This window comes from Pollicipes pollicipes, unplaced genomic scaffold (genome assembly GCF_011947565.3).
Source record: "Pollicipes pollicipes isolate AB1234 unplaced genomic scaffold, Ppol_2.1 Scaffold_6138;HRSCAF=7277_pilon_pilon_pilon, whole genome shotgun sequence".
Lineage (NCBI taxonomy): Eukaryota > Metazoa > Arthropoda > Thecostraca > Pollicipedomorpha > Pollicipedidae > Pollicipes > Pollicipes pollicipes.
In genome coordinates this window covers 1349964-1364646 of record NW_023596818.1, presented here as the reverse complement: position 1 = coordinate 1364646, position 14683 = coordinate 1349964, and the positions used below count along the sequence as shown (strand labels likewise).

Genomic DNA, 14683 nt, shown 5'->3' with positions numbered 1-14683 from the left:
CACGGGTGGAAACCAGGTTGGCTTCCGTTTCGGTGGATGTGCCTGCATCGATAGAGGAACTCATCTCCACAATCTTACGATCGGCAGAAGAAAGCATACTACGTACATTTGGGTGTCCCGCGTCGTCCCCCTGTACCGTGGTAGACGGACCCGTGCCGTGACTCTATACGTGCGCGTAAAAAAGCCCTTCGAGGCTTTGATCGACACAGCATTACGGGCAACTTAATTGCTCTTCGACGAGCTCGGGCGGCAGCCCGACATACTATCTTGGAGGCCGAGCGCACGTCTTGGCGTTTATATGTGGGTCAGCTGAGCTGTCAAGCGCCGGCTTCGGTGGTTTGGGCGCGGGTGAAGCGTATAGCAGGCCAACACTCCTCAGTGCCGCCCCCCGTGCTTCGTGTGAATGGTCAGGACATACTGCACCCATCTGATGTGGCGAATGAAATGGCTCGTGCGTTCACGGAGCGTTGTGGAAGAACAACTGCCACTCCCGATTTCATACGGATCGTGCTCGTTGCGAACCAGCCCAGATAGACTTTCAGGCAATCGAAGAGCTTTCATATAACAAACCTTTCACAATGCTTGAACTGATGTCTGCCATTAACTCTGCGCAGCGTGGCGGAAGGCCCGGATTTCATTCATAATGATATGCTCCGGCGACTCCCACCAACAGCGACACAAGCTATGTTGGTGGCATTCAGCCAGTTATGGGAGACGGGAGAGTTCTCGACGTCTTGGCGGGAGTCGCTAGTAGTTCCGCTGCTGAAGCAGCGGAAAGAGTGGTAAGAGTGGGACGGATCCGCCGGACTACCGCCCAATTGCGCTTACCTGCTCTGTGTGCAAACGTCTGGAGCGGATGGTTCAGACACGATTGCCTTGCTTTTTAGAAAGCAGCACTATCTTCTCGAATGCCGAGTGTGGCTTCAGAAAAAAACCGCAGCACCATTGATCATTTTTTAGCCTTGGACTCACTGTTCGCCGATAGCGCCTCTGAGTCCGTAAAACGTACATTGAATGCGGTCCATCATGCTGCGTTGAGGATCATTGCTGGTGCATTTCGTGCGTCTCCGACAGCCAGCTTGCTTGTGAAAGCCAACGAACCTTCGTTGGCTACCCGAAGGGTTTTTTTGGGATGCGGTACGCTTGCAAGCTCGCGCAATTCCGGAAGCACCCAACACATGACGCTGTGTTCTCACGCGCCACATCTAATGTTTTTCAACGCGAACAAACAACAGGTGTGGCACCGTTCTGTGTGCGTGGCCGTGATGTTCTTCATGAGAGTGGCTTAAGCTTTCGGGTTGTGGCACGCCTACGTAGCCTGGCGACCGCTCCGTGGGTGATGGTAACGCCAACTGTCGACGTCTCATTGTCCGAGGTTCGGAAGCAAAATATGATTCCGTATGTTGCCAGATCAACAACTCTGAAACATATCAAGACATATCGGGGGTTCACAATTACGTATACGGACGGCTCCAAAACGGATACGGGTGTTGGTTCCGCTTTTATATGTGGCCCCGATACGCGATCATTTACACTACCAGCCCATGCGTCCGTGTATACTGCAGAGCTTGTGGCCGTCATTAAAGCGCTTTGCTTTATAGAGCTGGTCGAAGACAGTCTGCACGTGCTTTTGTCGGATTCCCTAAGTGCCTTTCGGCATTAATGCGTTTAAACCGGCAAAGCCCCTGATGCAGGATATTCTACTGCGTCTCGACAATCCGTACTGGGTTAGCAAGGCCATAGTACTTTGCTGGATTCCGAGCCACGTTGGCATTGCGGGAAATGAGCTGGCTGACTGCCGCAAAGCTTGCTTCTCGTTGTCCTGTCGCAGAGCGGTTCCAATACCCGCTATAGACCTATACTCCGCCATGTCTTCCTTTTTGCGCGGGGAATGGCAGAGCACATGGGATGCGATGGGCACCAGTAAACTGAAAAACATTAAGCCAATTTTTCAGGAATGGCAGTCATCCTATCGAAAGTCCAGACAGGGGGAAGTTATTCTGTGTCACTTGCTGATTGGCCATGCTTATGCTACATATTGATGCCTACTATGTCGCGACTAACTACCACGGTGTCGCCACTGCAACGCCACGCTGACAGTGGAAAATGTACTCGTATGCTGTCCCATACTACGCGTGAAGCATCTGAGGTACTTTGGCCAGGCGGCGCCATCCCTGACGCTCTCTGATTCACTGTGTGACAGCTCAACGTATATGGGACATACCCTCAGGTTCGTATCGCATGTTTAGTTCTGCACTGTATATGCACCTGCCTCAATAGTTCATACCTCGTTTAGAAAGTTTTTAGGCTGCTGAAAATTTATTATCAGCATGCCATTATGGGTTCGCGTAAGCAGACGTCATTGGTGACGCGTTCCGGTCACGACTCAGCCGTTTTCATTTCTGATATATATATATATATATATATATATATATATATATATATATATATATATATATATATATATATATATATATATATATATATATATATATATATATATATATATAGCCATTCGCCCTCGTAGGTAGTTATTAAGCTGTTATGGGTATAAACTGACCACAGTGGTCGGCGCGCCCTAAAACTCCAGCAGCAATAACAACAACGCGGCGTGATTCTGTGTGCGCCACGCAGAGCACGGATCCCTCCCGGCAGCTGAGGGGGCGTTCCGATTTCTCATGTCATCTGTGTTGTTAGGCCCGCGTGATATTACCAGGTAACAAAGGCACGTTCTCTAAGCAAAACAGTAGCGTTTGGATTCGTATGGGAATGGACGTCTTATGGCAACGTGATCTTTGCCCCGCCGCGCGATTTTCCGGGACAGGCGGGCTGGACGGGTGCCGTGACTTTTCGCGTACGCCTCTTCCCCTGCCCTTGGTGCTCACCTTCCTTGTGTTCGCATCGTCGTGCGGGCGTCGCTGCTTCCGTCCCCATTCCGGACGGGAGCAGCGACCCGTCCCCATCCCATCGCTCATGTCGTGGCTACCTGGGTGTGCCATCCTTGTGACTGAGGACGGTCTGTCTGCCCGGCGGTGCCTCTGCCCCGGTAAGCTCGAGCCGCCGCTGACCGCCCACCCGGTCCCGCCGGTGAACCGAGAGCGCGAACGCGGGCGCTCGCCAACACAGAGCGGGCGCGGACGGTGTCATGCGGTAGGGCCTGTGCGGTCTGCAGGCTGAAGCACTGGCGCCCATTGGCCGGTGACTCATCAGTCGGCTCACGCGATGTTTCCGCGCGAAACGGCGACGCTTCCAGGCGAAGCGCGCCTTTTTCGTCGGCCCAAGGCGACGCCACCGCCGTGCAGGCTGTCGTGTTTCGCTGCAGTCCCGCCGGTAATTGATGGACGTTTGCGTCAATCAAGCACGGTACGGCCATCGGCCGGACACTGCGGTCCGGGGTGTGTTCGAAGCCACCGATTCGGAGAGAGTGGTGGTTGTATAGTCTCACAGAGCGACAACGAAAACGTTTGTGCTGAAGGTGTGATGAGCCTTACGCAGTGAACTTCGGGACTTACCAGTCTCTTAGTGGTTGAGAGTTTGCTGACCTGACCCCGTTTCTTGGTGGTCCGGACGTGCTGACTTGGTCGGTGTGTCCGTCGTCTGAGGGATGCTTACCCGACCTATCACCAATGTATGCGGGCATGCTGCAGCTCCTGTGCTGACCTGACCCATCCTCTGGTCGTCCAGGACGTGCTGATCTGACCTGACCGTTCTCCCCGCAGTATGTCAGTTGTGTGGTGTGTGCTGACCTCACCTGACCCGTCTGTTCAGTGTGCCAGTCTTGTGGTGTGTGCTGACCTCACCTGACCCGTCTGCCCGCAGTGTGTCAGTTGTGTGGTCTGCGCTGGCCTCACCTGACCCGTCTGGCCGCGGTGTGTCAGTTGTGTAGTGTGTGCTGACATCACCTGACCCGTCTGTTCACAGTGTGTGAGTTTTGAGGTGTGTGCTGACCTCACCTGACCCGTCTGCCTGCAGTGTGCCAGTCGTCCCGGGTGTGCGGCCCGAACGAGTTCCAGTGCGGCGACAGTCTGACCTGTCGCCCCATCTCCATGCTGTGCGACAAGTCGCGCGACTGTCCCGACTGGAGCGACGAGGGCGCCTTCTGCGGTACGCTGATGACCGCCCAAGGTCGGGCCGGGCCGTCGCGCAAACCGCGCCGCCGCCCGCTCCGCTGGCGCGGCCGTGGTGAGCGTGGCGGCGCGCGGCGGCCGGTCTGGTCGGTAGGGATTTGCGTGGCAGTGTTGAATAACAGGCGCCCCCCCACGCACGTGCTCATCCGCGCGCGAATGCGTGCGCGCGCAAAGCCATCCAGGCGCACTGGCACACACAAGGACAGATGTGGCGGGGGCTGACCGGATTCGAGCTGATCTTGCAAACTAAATCTAATCTAGCGTCCATTCATAACCAGATAGTGTGTAATGAGAGCAGCGGCACGCTGTGCGAGGGCAGATTGTAACTGATCTAATGTCCATTCATAACCAGAAAGCATGCGGCTGGAGCAGCAGTGGCCCTCTTCACTGTTGCGCAGCCAGCGGCGAGCGTTAATCTGGTGAGGGACGGGTTCGTGTCGAGTCTCGCCGCGTGCGTCTCAAGCAGCCTGACTTCAAAAGAAAACACTGCCACCCAGCTGTCCGGCGAGAGTCGGACCTTGCTGCGGCGCACCATCGCGCCCCGGCAGACAACCATGTGGTCACCATGTGACGGGACGCACGTGACGTCAGTCGATCCGAGGCTGGCCGCCGGTCGGCAGCCGGCGCTGACGCTGGCCGCTCCGTTGCAGAGGACCGGAACAGCTGCCAGAAGGAGCGCTGTGTGTACGGCTGCAAGCCACACCCAGGCGGCCACGGCGCGCTGTGCTTCTGCCCGACCGGCGCTCGATTCAACGGCACGGATTGCGTCGGTAGGCTGCGGGCCGGGACGCGTGCCGCGGCCGGCGCTGGCACGGCGGCGGGCAGGGGGTCGGGCGACGGTGACCGGATCTGCTGTCCGGGCACAGCGGCGGTTTTTTGGGATCCGGGGACAGCGGTTGGCGTCCGGCTTCTAGGGACAGCGGCGGGTGTCTGGGGCCCGGGTGAAGGGTGGAGAAGTCTCAGGTGAGTGAACTGACAGAGCATCGATCTCTGAGGAGGTATGCTGTAGCTGATAACCAAAGATTTGACCATAAACGTCCTCAGGATTGGTTTGAGAACGGTGTTACCTGTGTTTGAGAGTTGTGCGGGAAAATCATCGTGCGCATTGGCCGAATGCCGTCGGGCAGGGATTTCGCTTGTCGCATCTTACACGGTGATTCACCAGGCGCCACGAAGTTTTGTTTCCGTCCGTCAGTAGCCGCAGCGGGCCCGGCCGCCGCCGGCCTGACGCGCGACCGCCAGCGGCAGGCCGGGGCCGCCCGGTCAGGCGGGCCGGGGGACGGTCGGCCGAGGCTGTGGCGCCGGCCGCCTCCGCTGCCGGCGCCGTCCGCCGTCGACGGACCGTGTCCCCGGTCGCCGCCGGGGTCGCCGCCGAGCGCCGGTAGCGGTCGGCGACGCGCTGCGACCCTCGCGCTCCGGCGCGTGATGAGTGACGGCCGTAAATATTTGGCACCACGATCTGCCGGCCGCGCGGCTCGTCGCGGCGGCGGCGGGATGGAGGAGCGGCCGACGAGTGGTGCACGATCCGACGCGATAAATCCGTCAGCGGCTCGGCAGGCACTGGATAGCGGAACCGCTGGGCCTCCGAATCAGTGGAGGAGCTGGCGCGCCGGGCTCCACGCCGCTCGCCCCACCCGGTGGGGTGGCTCGCGGAGCCGCGAACATAGCGTCTCGCTGCTAATGGGGTCGGCGTTGCTGTGTTGTTTGGTCGTTCGTACCTCTTGATTTCGTTTTAAGGCCTCCGTTGAGTTCGAATTTGCTGCGACAAGAGCACCGCAACCAACAGTCACCGCACTGCAAGGACAATGCTAGCTCCGCAGTGCCGGCAGCGGGCTAGCCGGGGCGGCCACGCCGTCCGTCTGCGCTCGGCTGTGTGTCGGTCAGCGGCAGGCGACCGCAGCAGCCCCGGCGTCGAGCGTGCGGCGCCGAGGGTCTGGCGCCGAGGGTCTGGCGCCGGCGGCCGCCGCGCTTCGCCGCCCTCCGACCGGTCCCGGGAAATCGCCGCTGATAGCCGCTGAGGCCCTCCCGGACGCCGGCGCGCCGACGCCGTCACCCAGGGCGCAACGGAGGCGCGCCTGGGTTGACTGGACGCGGCCGGACCCCACCGGGGCGTGCCGGGTGGGGTGGAGCGGGCGCCGCAGGCCTGGTCCCAGCGACTGGGGCCGCCGCAGGCAGGCGCCGCCGCCGTGTCGGTGCTCATGTCAGAACTCCGCCCATATTTCGCCGCCATTGAGCGCTTGAATGCGAGGGGTTTGCAGTGGGACTGAAGGAGCAAGCGTGTCTCCTGGGGAAGCGGCATGGGGCTGCGTTGGTGGCTGGAGGGTGCGGGTGTCTGATGAGCGAGCCGACGCAGTGACCGGCCGCGGCTGCCATCGGAGGACTGCTCGGCGGCGGCGACAGCGGCGGAGCGGTGTCGGTGTCGTGGCGGCGCCTTTCTCGTGTCGGGTAGCGGAGTGGGTAGGGCTGTGGTCGTGGAGCGGTGTCATTGTCGGGGCTGGACCAGTTTCAGAGCGAAACAGCTCTTTCCTCTCCCTCACTTTCCCTCTCTCCCTCTCTCCCTCACTCTCCCTCTCCCCCTCTCTCCCTCTCCGTCTCCCTCACCCTCACCCTTACCCTTACCCTTACCCTTACCCTCATCCTCATCCTCATCCTCGCCCCCACCCTCACCCTCACCCTCACCCTTACCCTCACCCTCACCCTCACCATCACCCTCACCCTCACCCTCACCCTCACCCTTACCCTCACCCTCACCCTCACCCTCTCGCTCTCTCGCTCTCTCTCGTCAGTCGGTGCCCGTCTATGCTCGTGCCGAGTGCTGCTCGCGGTCGCTGCCATCTCTGACATTTGTCCACTCCGCGCCGCCGCCGCCGCCCCGCGCCGGCTACGTCCTCTGACGCCGGCCGTCTCGTCCGCCGCAGACGAGAACGAGTGCGCTCGAAACGTCTGCAGCCAGCTGTGCAACAACACGATCGGCTCGTTCGTCTGCTCGTGTGTGAACGGCTACGCGGTCGCCGACGGCGACCCCACCGACTGTCAGCCGATCAACGGTGAGGCGCCGCGACCGGTGACGTCACACGGCGGTAATGTGTGACGTCACTCACTGCCGGCCTGGCAACGCGGGCGCTGTGCGACGGCGCGCCGGCTCCGTGCGATTTTGTCTGTGCAATTTTGTCCTGTTCCCAACCTGCATGCTGTACACTACTGCCATGTGCGTGCGTGTGTGCGTGCGTGCGTGCGTACGTGTGTGCGTGTGTGTGCATGCGTGCGTGCGTGCGTGTGTACGCGCGTATGTGTGTGCGTGTGAAATGTTAGCTGGCGCCGAGGTGTTATTGTTGACCGTTTGTGATGTACCAGGGCGGCCTGACTTGTTCAGCCAGCTTGCCGTGCCGCGGCGCACACGTGTTAACGGCGTAAGCGACCCCCCTTCCCCTCCCCAGCGGCTCTGTTTGACGGCGTGGTGAGCCGGAGATGATAGTGTCCGTTGACAGCTGGCCGCCTCGTTAGAACCTGATGGCCCGGCTGCTGACCTCGGCATAGTGAGCGCGAGCGACGCACGGTGCCGGCTGTGGCGCTGGCGCGTCGTTTCTTGGTTTGTGCCGTCCTTGTGGCTCGCAATTTGTCCGCCCCAGCGACCACGTCGGCGCCGTCCGACGCCCCGCCGGCTGTCTGTCCATCGAGCGGAATACATGGGACTGTGCTCCCACCGCCGTGTCCCGCTGTCATTTATCACTGTCATATCGTCTTAGTGACTGGAGCCCCCACCCTCACCCGTCCCCCGTCAGCGGTCCCCGTCAGCGGTCCCCCGTCAGCCGTCCCCCGTCAGCCGTCCCCCGTCAGCAGTCACCCCGTCAGCGGTCCCCCGTCAGCATTCACCCCGTCAGCCGTCCCCCGTCAGCCGTCTCCCGTGAGCGGTCCCCCCGTCAGCGGTCCCCCGTCAGCGGTCCCCGTCAGCGGTCCTCGTCAGCGGTCCCCCGTCAGCGGTCCCCGTCAGCGGTCCTCGTCAGCGGTCCCCCGTCAGCAGTCCCCCGTCAGCAGTCCCCTGTCCCCGCAGGGGCACCGGCTTCGGCCGGTGTAGGGAACTAGCACCCCCTCGGGTCCCTAGCTCCGGTAACAGGTGGACAGCGCAAGCTGTTTCTCTCAGGGCGTAACGGCCCTGCCGGTACGTGATCTCCCGCTCCCTGTCCCACCCACTCTCTTCCCATTACCCCCTTTCCGCATACGAAAGAAAACCTACTTTGCATGACTTCCTCTAAGTTTAAAAACACTCGTCCTCCGAAAGGGGTTCGGACCACGATAACCCAAGGGTGCAGAGAAGACTCTGCTATCCCCGGACCACGGATCCTCGTCTTCGGAAGCTATGAGATTAGGTTAGCGTCCCTGTCACCGTTTCAGAGACGAAATCGCTGCGACAGATTTGAAAAAATTATCAGATGAGACAAGTTCCGTCATGAAAAGATAGAAGTTGAATTTGCTAGTAGTGGCTTGGGGGCGAGTCGGGCTATGGAAGCAACTGAATTTTCGTACAGTGTTCAAGATGGGGCTGGTAAGCGGGAGAAAAGTAGTGTCAATGTCAGCGACACCACATAACACCAAAAATTTGCCCAGGGGCGTGGTCAACTATTTTATCCGCGCGACGTTGACGAGGAAGAGATCGTGGAGGAGCTGTCCGAGTTTGGAGTGACCGCCGCCCGGCGGATCCTTGTCAGAAGGGGAGGAGAGGTGGTGCCCACCAACAACCTCACAAACGCACGTTCAGTCGCCCTGGCTTACTGTCCGAGATACGTGTGGGATATGTCCGCGTGAAAGTTCGGCAGTTTGTGCCCAACCCGATGCGGTGCTATCAGTGCCAGCGCTTTGGTCACACCAAACCCCACTGCCGGAACCGCGCAGCGTGTGGCAAATGTGTATCCCTTGAGCACATGAGCGAAGTCTGCACTTCTGACAAACCCCACTGTGTCAACTGCGGTAAGGACCAGGTTCTGCATATGTCGTACGACCATGCATGCCCAGCGTACGCCAAGGGGAAGGAAATCATATCAATTGCAACTTCTAAAAACGTATCTTTCCGTTAGGCTCGAGAGCTTTATAACGAAACCCACCCAAAAATATCGTACCCATTGAAAGTGAAAGCTTCGTTGCCGCACAGTAATGCGATCGAACAAATGGCGGCTGTTCAGTTTCTGGAACTTCTGAAGTCATTTGGCCCGTCAGTTGTACCCTCAGCACGCGTGCTGGACTCGCAGCCAGCACCCCAAGCTCCCTCCCCACCAACCGAGCAGTCGGTGGCCGCCGTGCTGCCGGCCTACTCGGCACCGCTTGGAGCGCCAACGAATGACGGTTGGACGCCGGATCGGCGTGGCTGCAGTCCTCGCGCGCCGTCGGGCTTTCCTTCGTCTGAGACACCACTGGTCTCCTCATCGCAGACACCCCTCGTCAGTGCCTGTGAACATGTAGCAGAGACGATGGAGCGCCAGAAAGCTGACAGGCGTGCCCGCGAGGCCCAGCGAACGCGTTTGGCCGAACTGGAGCGTACTAAGGCGGCAGGCCGTCTGTCCGAGGCAGACAAAGAACCCGTCCCCCGAAACAGCACTCCATCGCCATGGAGGCCGGTGGAAGCCTCCACTGGTCCCTCGAACTCCGGTAGAGGCCCACCGATGGGCCCCTCCCCCGCCTCCACCCCGGACTGGGTGCTTTGGCGTAAAGCGTGTCCCAGCCTGCCCCCGTTCTCCATCTGACGGAGGGAGCCCAAGGATTCGTCCCAGGGTGGGGCACGGCCCCGCGTAGTTAAGCCGTAGCTCTCGGTCTGGAGCGTCATAGCGTCATAGTCCATCATAGCGTACCAGCGAGGAGGTTAAGCTTGCGGTCCACACTTCAGGCTGTGACCGTGCAGCTTAATTGCAATCATCGTCACATCACCGTTTGTTCACTTTACCTTCCACCAGGCATCACTTCTCCGCTAGTGCACTTTAGATGTTTGCGGTCTGAACTGCCCCGCCACTTCTTCTAAGCGATGTTTACGCGTATGACACCGCAGGGGTGTGTGACGTCACCAATACTCGTGGGAGGCTGTGTGAGAATGTTATCCACGGTGCTTCACTATGTATTTTAAACACAGGAACTCCTACACGTTTTACAATGCCGTCCGGTCAGACGTCAGCGCTAGACTTAGCCTCTCCAATCCTCTGCTCGTCACACCTCGAGTGGTGTGAAGGAGATGACTCTTTGGGAAGTGACCACTTCCCAGTGTGGGTCCGGCTTAAGAGAGGTGGCGCGTTGGGTGTTAGGCCACAACGCTGGAATTTTAAGAAAGCGGACTGGTGCGAATTTGAAACTCGGCTTAAAGAATTGCTTGTAGCTGAGCCTGAGAGGATGCCACCCTCTGTTGAGGATTTTACTCACAGACTTTTAGAGTGCACCAACAGTTATATCCCACGCACGTCTGGCGCTCCCCGACATACTCCTGTTCCGTGGTGGGCGGAGGAGTGTCGGAGCGCCATCCGGTTGCGTAAACGTGCGTTTCGGGCTTTTGACGCCATGAGCAGTGTAGAAAACCTGATGGCCTTTAAGAAGGTGAGAGCTTTTGCTCGGCGCACTGTAATGGAGGCGAAGCATGCTTCCTGGCATGCTTACGTAGGGACGCTGAACCGGTTCACGCCAACATCGCAGGTTTGGTCTCGTGTCAAGCGTATATCGGGGCAGTTTTCATCCCTGGCTCTTCCGGCACTATGTGTGAACGGACAGGTCGTGACGCGCCCGCTGGTTGTTGCGAACGGGATTGCCAGGGCGCTGGCCCACCGCAGCGAAGCTACATTCCTACAATGATCCATTCACCCTGGTCGAGTTGGAATGGGCGATTGCCAAGCTTCGCAGTGTGTCGGAATGTCCGGACAGTGTGCACAACGACATGCTCAAGCATTTGCCGCCTTGCGTGCTTCGCGCTCTTTTAGCGGTATTTAATGTGCTTTGGGCCAGCGGTGACTTTCCAGCCTCTCGGCGAGAAGCTACGGTCGTTACTTTTTAAAACCGGGTTAAAGTGGATTAGATTCGCTACATTATAAACCCATTTCTCTCACTTCTTCGCTCTCTAAGTTAATGGAGAAGATCGTTAATGTCCGTTTAACTTGGTTTTCGGAACATCACGGCGTTTTTATAAACGCCCAGTATGGTCATAGAGAGAATCGCAGCACGGTGGACAATCTTTTAGTTCTTGACACTGCGATTCTTATGGAATTTAAAGTGTTCTTTGACGTAGATGGCGCCTATGACACCACATGGCGTCAGGGGATTTTTCTCAAGCTATACAGGTATGGTATACGCCGCAATATGGGCACCTTTCTTGAAAACGTTTTAGTTGACCGTTCTTTCCGTGTCCGTGTTGAGAACGCGCTCTCTGAGGGGCATCTTCAAATTAACGGTGTGCCCCAAGGCGGCGTTCTCAGTTAAGCTTTGTTCGCCGTTATGATTAACGATATCGGGATTGGGCTGCCGCAGTTTGTAGGTCATGCCCTTTTTGTTGATGATTTCACTATTTAGACTAGTGCAGCAAGAGCACCATCGGTGGAGCGCCAACTCCAGTTGGCTGTGGACCGTGTTGAGAAGTGGGTTACCATGAACGGGTTAAGGTTTTCAAGAATCAAGACTGTAGTCATGCATTTTTGCCGTAGCCGGCAATGCGGTGACCTGTCTATCCATCTGTATAGGCAATGCGTTCCAACTGAGCGTGTGGCTAGATACCTTGGGGTATACTTTGACCGCCGACTAACATATAAGATTCATCTTAAGACACTACATGAACGCTGTTTTAAATCTTTTAACGTATTAAAATGTGTTTCGCGTACATCGTATGGAGGAGATCGAAGCATGCTTGCCTTTGCTATTGTATCGGACAATCATACGCTTTAAGCTGGACTTTGCATATTTTATTTATGACAGCGCGTGTGAATCCGCCAAACGTATCATTGACATCATCCATCACACCGCTATACGTGCCATCACAGGGGCGTTCCATACATCTCCTGCCCGAAGCCTCTTGGTAGAATCGCACGAGCCGCCGTTGTCAACGAGGAGGAAAATGTTCGGTATGCGTTATGCACTTAAGCTGCAACAGTTCCCGTGACATTCCGCATATAACGCAGTTTTTCCGCGGCCTGCTGTGCCTTTTGTTCGGCATGCACCTCGTGCGCATGCTGTGACCTTTGGCTCCCGTATACAAGCCTTAGTGCGGGAAAACGAAATTGTCATTCAAAGGGTGAAGCCATCAGGTCATATGTGCACTCCATCCTGGTATTTGATCTCGCCCTCAACAGACACATCCCTGAACGAGATGAAAAAGAATGTCTCGCTGCCAGACATAATGAGGTCCAGAGCGCTTGAGCGTATGGCGTCATATGCGGGTTACACGCATACTTACACGGACGGCTCTAAAACTTCTGATGGTGTAGGCTGTGCGTTTGTGAGCGTTGGCGTCATCCGGTCGTTTTCATGGCTCCCAAACGCGCCGGTGTTCACATCGGAGCTGATAGCAATTGCTAAGGCACTATGTTTCATTGAAGTCGGTGACGAGCCTTTGCATCTCATCTTGACGGGCTCGTTGAGCAGCGTTCTTAGTGTGAAGTCTTTCTATCCATCATGCCCCCTTATACAGGACATTTTAGTTCGCTTGACTCAACTGGATCAGGCCGGAAAGAAAGTCGTGTTATGTTGAATTCCTAGTCACGTTGAAATCGCGGGCAACGAGTTGGCTGACACGGCTGCCAGGCGAGCAGCGCTGGCTCCATGTGTTCGCTCTCTTTCTATCCATGCTAGAGACTTTTACCCTGCAATACAAACTTTCCTGCGCAGCAAGTTGCAGCGTTGTTGGGATCGGATGGATGGTAATAAGCTTAGAGCGATAAAACCTAAGCGAGGTCAGTGGTTCTCTTGTTTCCGCAAAGTGAGGCGAGAAGAAGAGGTGATCCTCTGCAGACTACGCGTCAGGCACACGTACGCAACCCACGGCTACATGTTGGAGGGAGCTGATAAACCTATCTGCGACCGATGTGGCGCCGTCATTACCGTCCGCCACGTCCTTCTATCTTGTCCGCGCCTCGTGGAAGAACGTCAACGTTACTTCGGACAGCATGACTCGCCCCTTACCCTCTGTGATATACTAGAAGACAGCTCACAATTTCTGGAATCTCAACAGGTCTTTTTGATTCTCAAACACTTCAACTTTGGAACCATTTACGCGGCTCACTAGTTAGGTAAAACAATACTCGTTATGGGCGCCAAGTGACCACCGCAGTCGGCGCACCCGTAAACTCCAATAAACAACAACAAAGCGATCCCCCGTCAGCCGTCCTCCGTCAGCGGTCCCCGGTCAGCCGTCCTGCATCAGTCATTCTTCGTCAGCCGTCCCCCGTCAGCCGTCCCGTCCCCCCCCCCCCCCCGCTATCGCGAGCCTGACGCCTCCGTCGCCCGCCGGCAGAGCCCGTCGGTGCTCCCGCCAGCCTGCTGGTCAGCACAGAATCAGTGCTTCTGCGGCTGTCGGCGGCTGACGGTCGGCTGTCGGAGGGCCGTGCCGGCTGGCGGCACCTCAACACGAGCCGCCGCGGCCAGCCCGCCGCCATGGACTTCGACCACAGGTGACACTTGGCGGGTGCCGGCAGTTGGGTGGAGCTCGGGCGGAGCAAACAAAAACCAATAGCAGAACACTACAGAACGGTTGGTTGTGTTGTGATTGGAGATGATCGAGTGTCACGTTTGACCTCTGCGTTGGTGCCCGCCTACGACGCCGTACGGTGGTCACGGTGAGCGGCAGCGTTGCCCGGCAGCCCCCTTGTAATGACGCTTGTAATGACGCTTGTGACAGCTCTCCAGTGCTGTGATTTCTCGCTCCGGAACTCGAACTCTCTCGCTGTCTCGCCCGAAGTCGATCGCTCCCGCCGGCTGTAACTGTATTCGTCTGATGACGTGGAAATGCATGCAGCTGTCAGGTCGCTAATTGCGCAACACTGCTGTGGAAACCACAGCCAGTGAAAGTTTCGTTTGGTGGAGATCGAACCTGCGATCTCGCGGTGTATAGAGAATGCCGATGTTGGCTGTCCTGATGGGGCTGTGGCAATGTTCACAGGAACGACTCCGTGTGCTGGGTGTCGGCCGAGGGCGGCCTGAGCTGTTCCAGCGTCTCCAACCTCTCCACTACGTGGGACGTGTCCAGTCCGCGCTACTTCTCACTCAAAGGTATGGGCAGAGCGCGCCACCCACTTGGAGGAACCGCTGTTCGCTGCATCATACTCAGCTCCCCCCCTCCCCTGCCCCCGCCCCCAGACGGGTCTCGTTCGTGCGTCTGATCGCTGACTGATGGCTGCCGTGTTGGGCGCTCGTCTCCCGTTCGCGTCTCGTCCGTCCGTCTGTCTGCTGAGTGACGCGATGCGACTGTCTCCTCCTAGTTGTGTCATCTTTGTGCCGCCGTCCATCCGCTGACTTTCGTCACATGTTATGCCGCCGCCCACTCGCTGACATTCGTCACATGCTTCCTCGTCTTCTGACGTGTACCCCATGGGTTTTTGGATGGC

The 14683-nt window shown here is 57.7% G+C and overlaps 1 protein-coding gene across 1 annotated transcript in view; it reads left to right on the top strand.

The window, feature by feature from the left end:
- Positions 1-14683, top strand: part of LRP1 (LDL receptor protein 1) — a 116766-nt gene that overhangs the window by 26648 nt on the left and 75435 nt on the right. The window contains exons 4-8 of the mRNA XM_037229625.1: positions 3973-4104; positions 4778-4897; positions 7046-7174; positions 13594-13750; positions 14239-14348. Coding sequence (XP_037085520.1) covers positions 3973-4104; positions 4778-4897; positions 7046-7174; positions 13594-13750; positions 14239-14348 — 648 coding nt within the window. The remainder of the gene's footprint in view (positions 1-3972; positions 4105-4777; positions 4898-7045; positions 7175-13593; positions 13751-14238; positions 14349-14683) is intronic.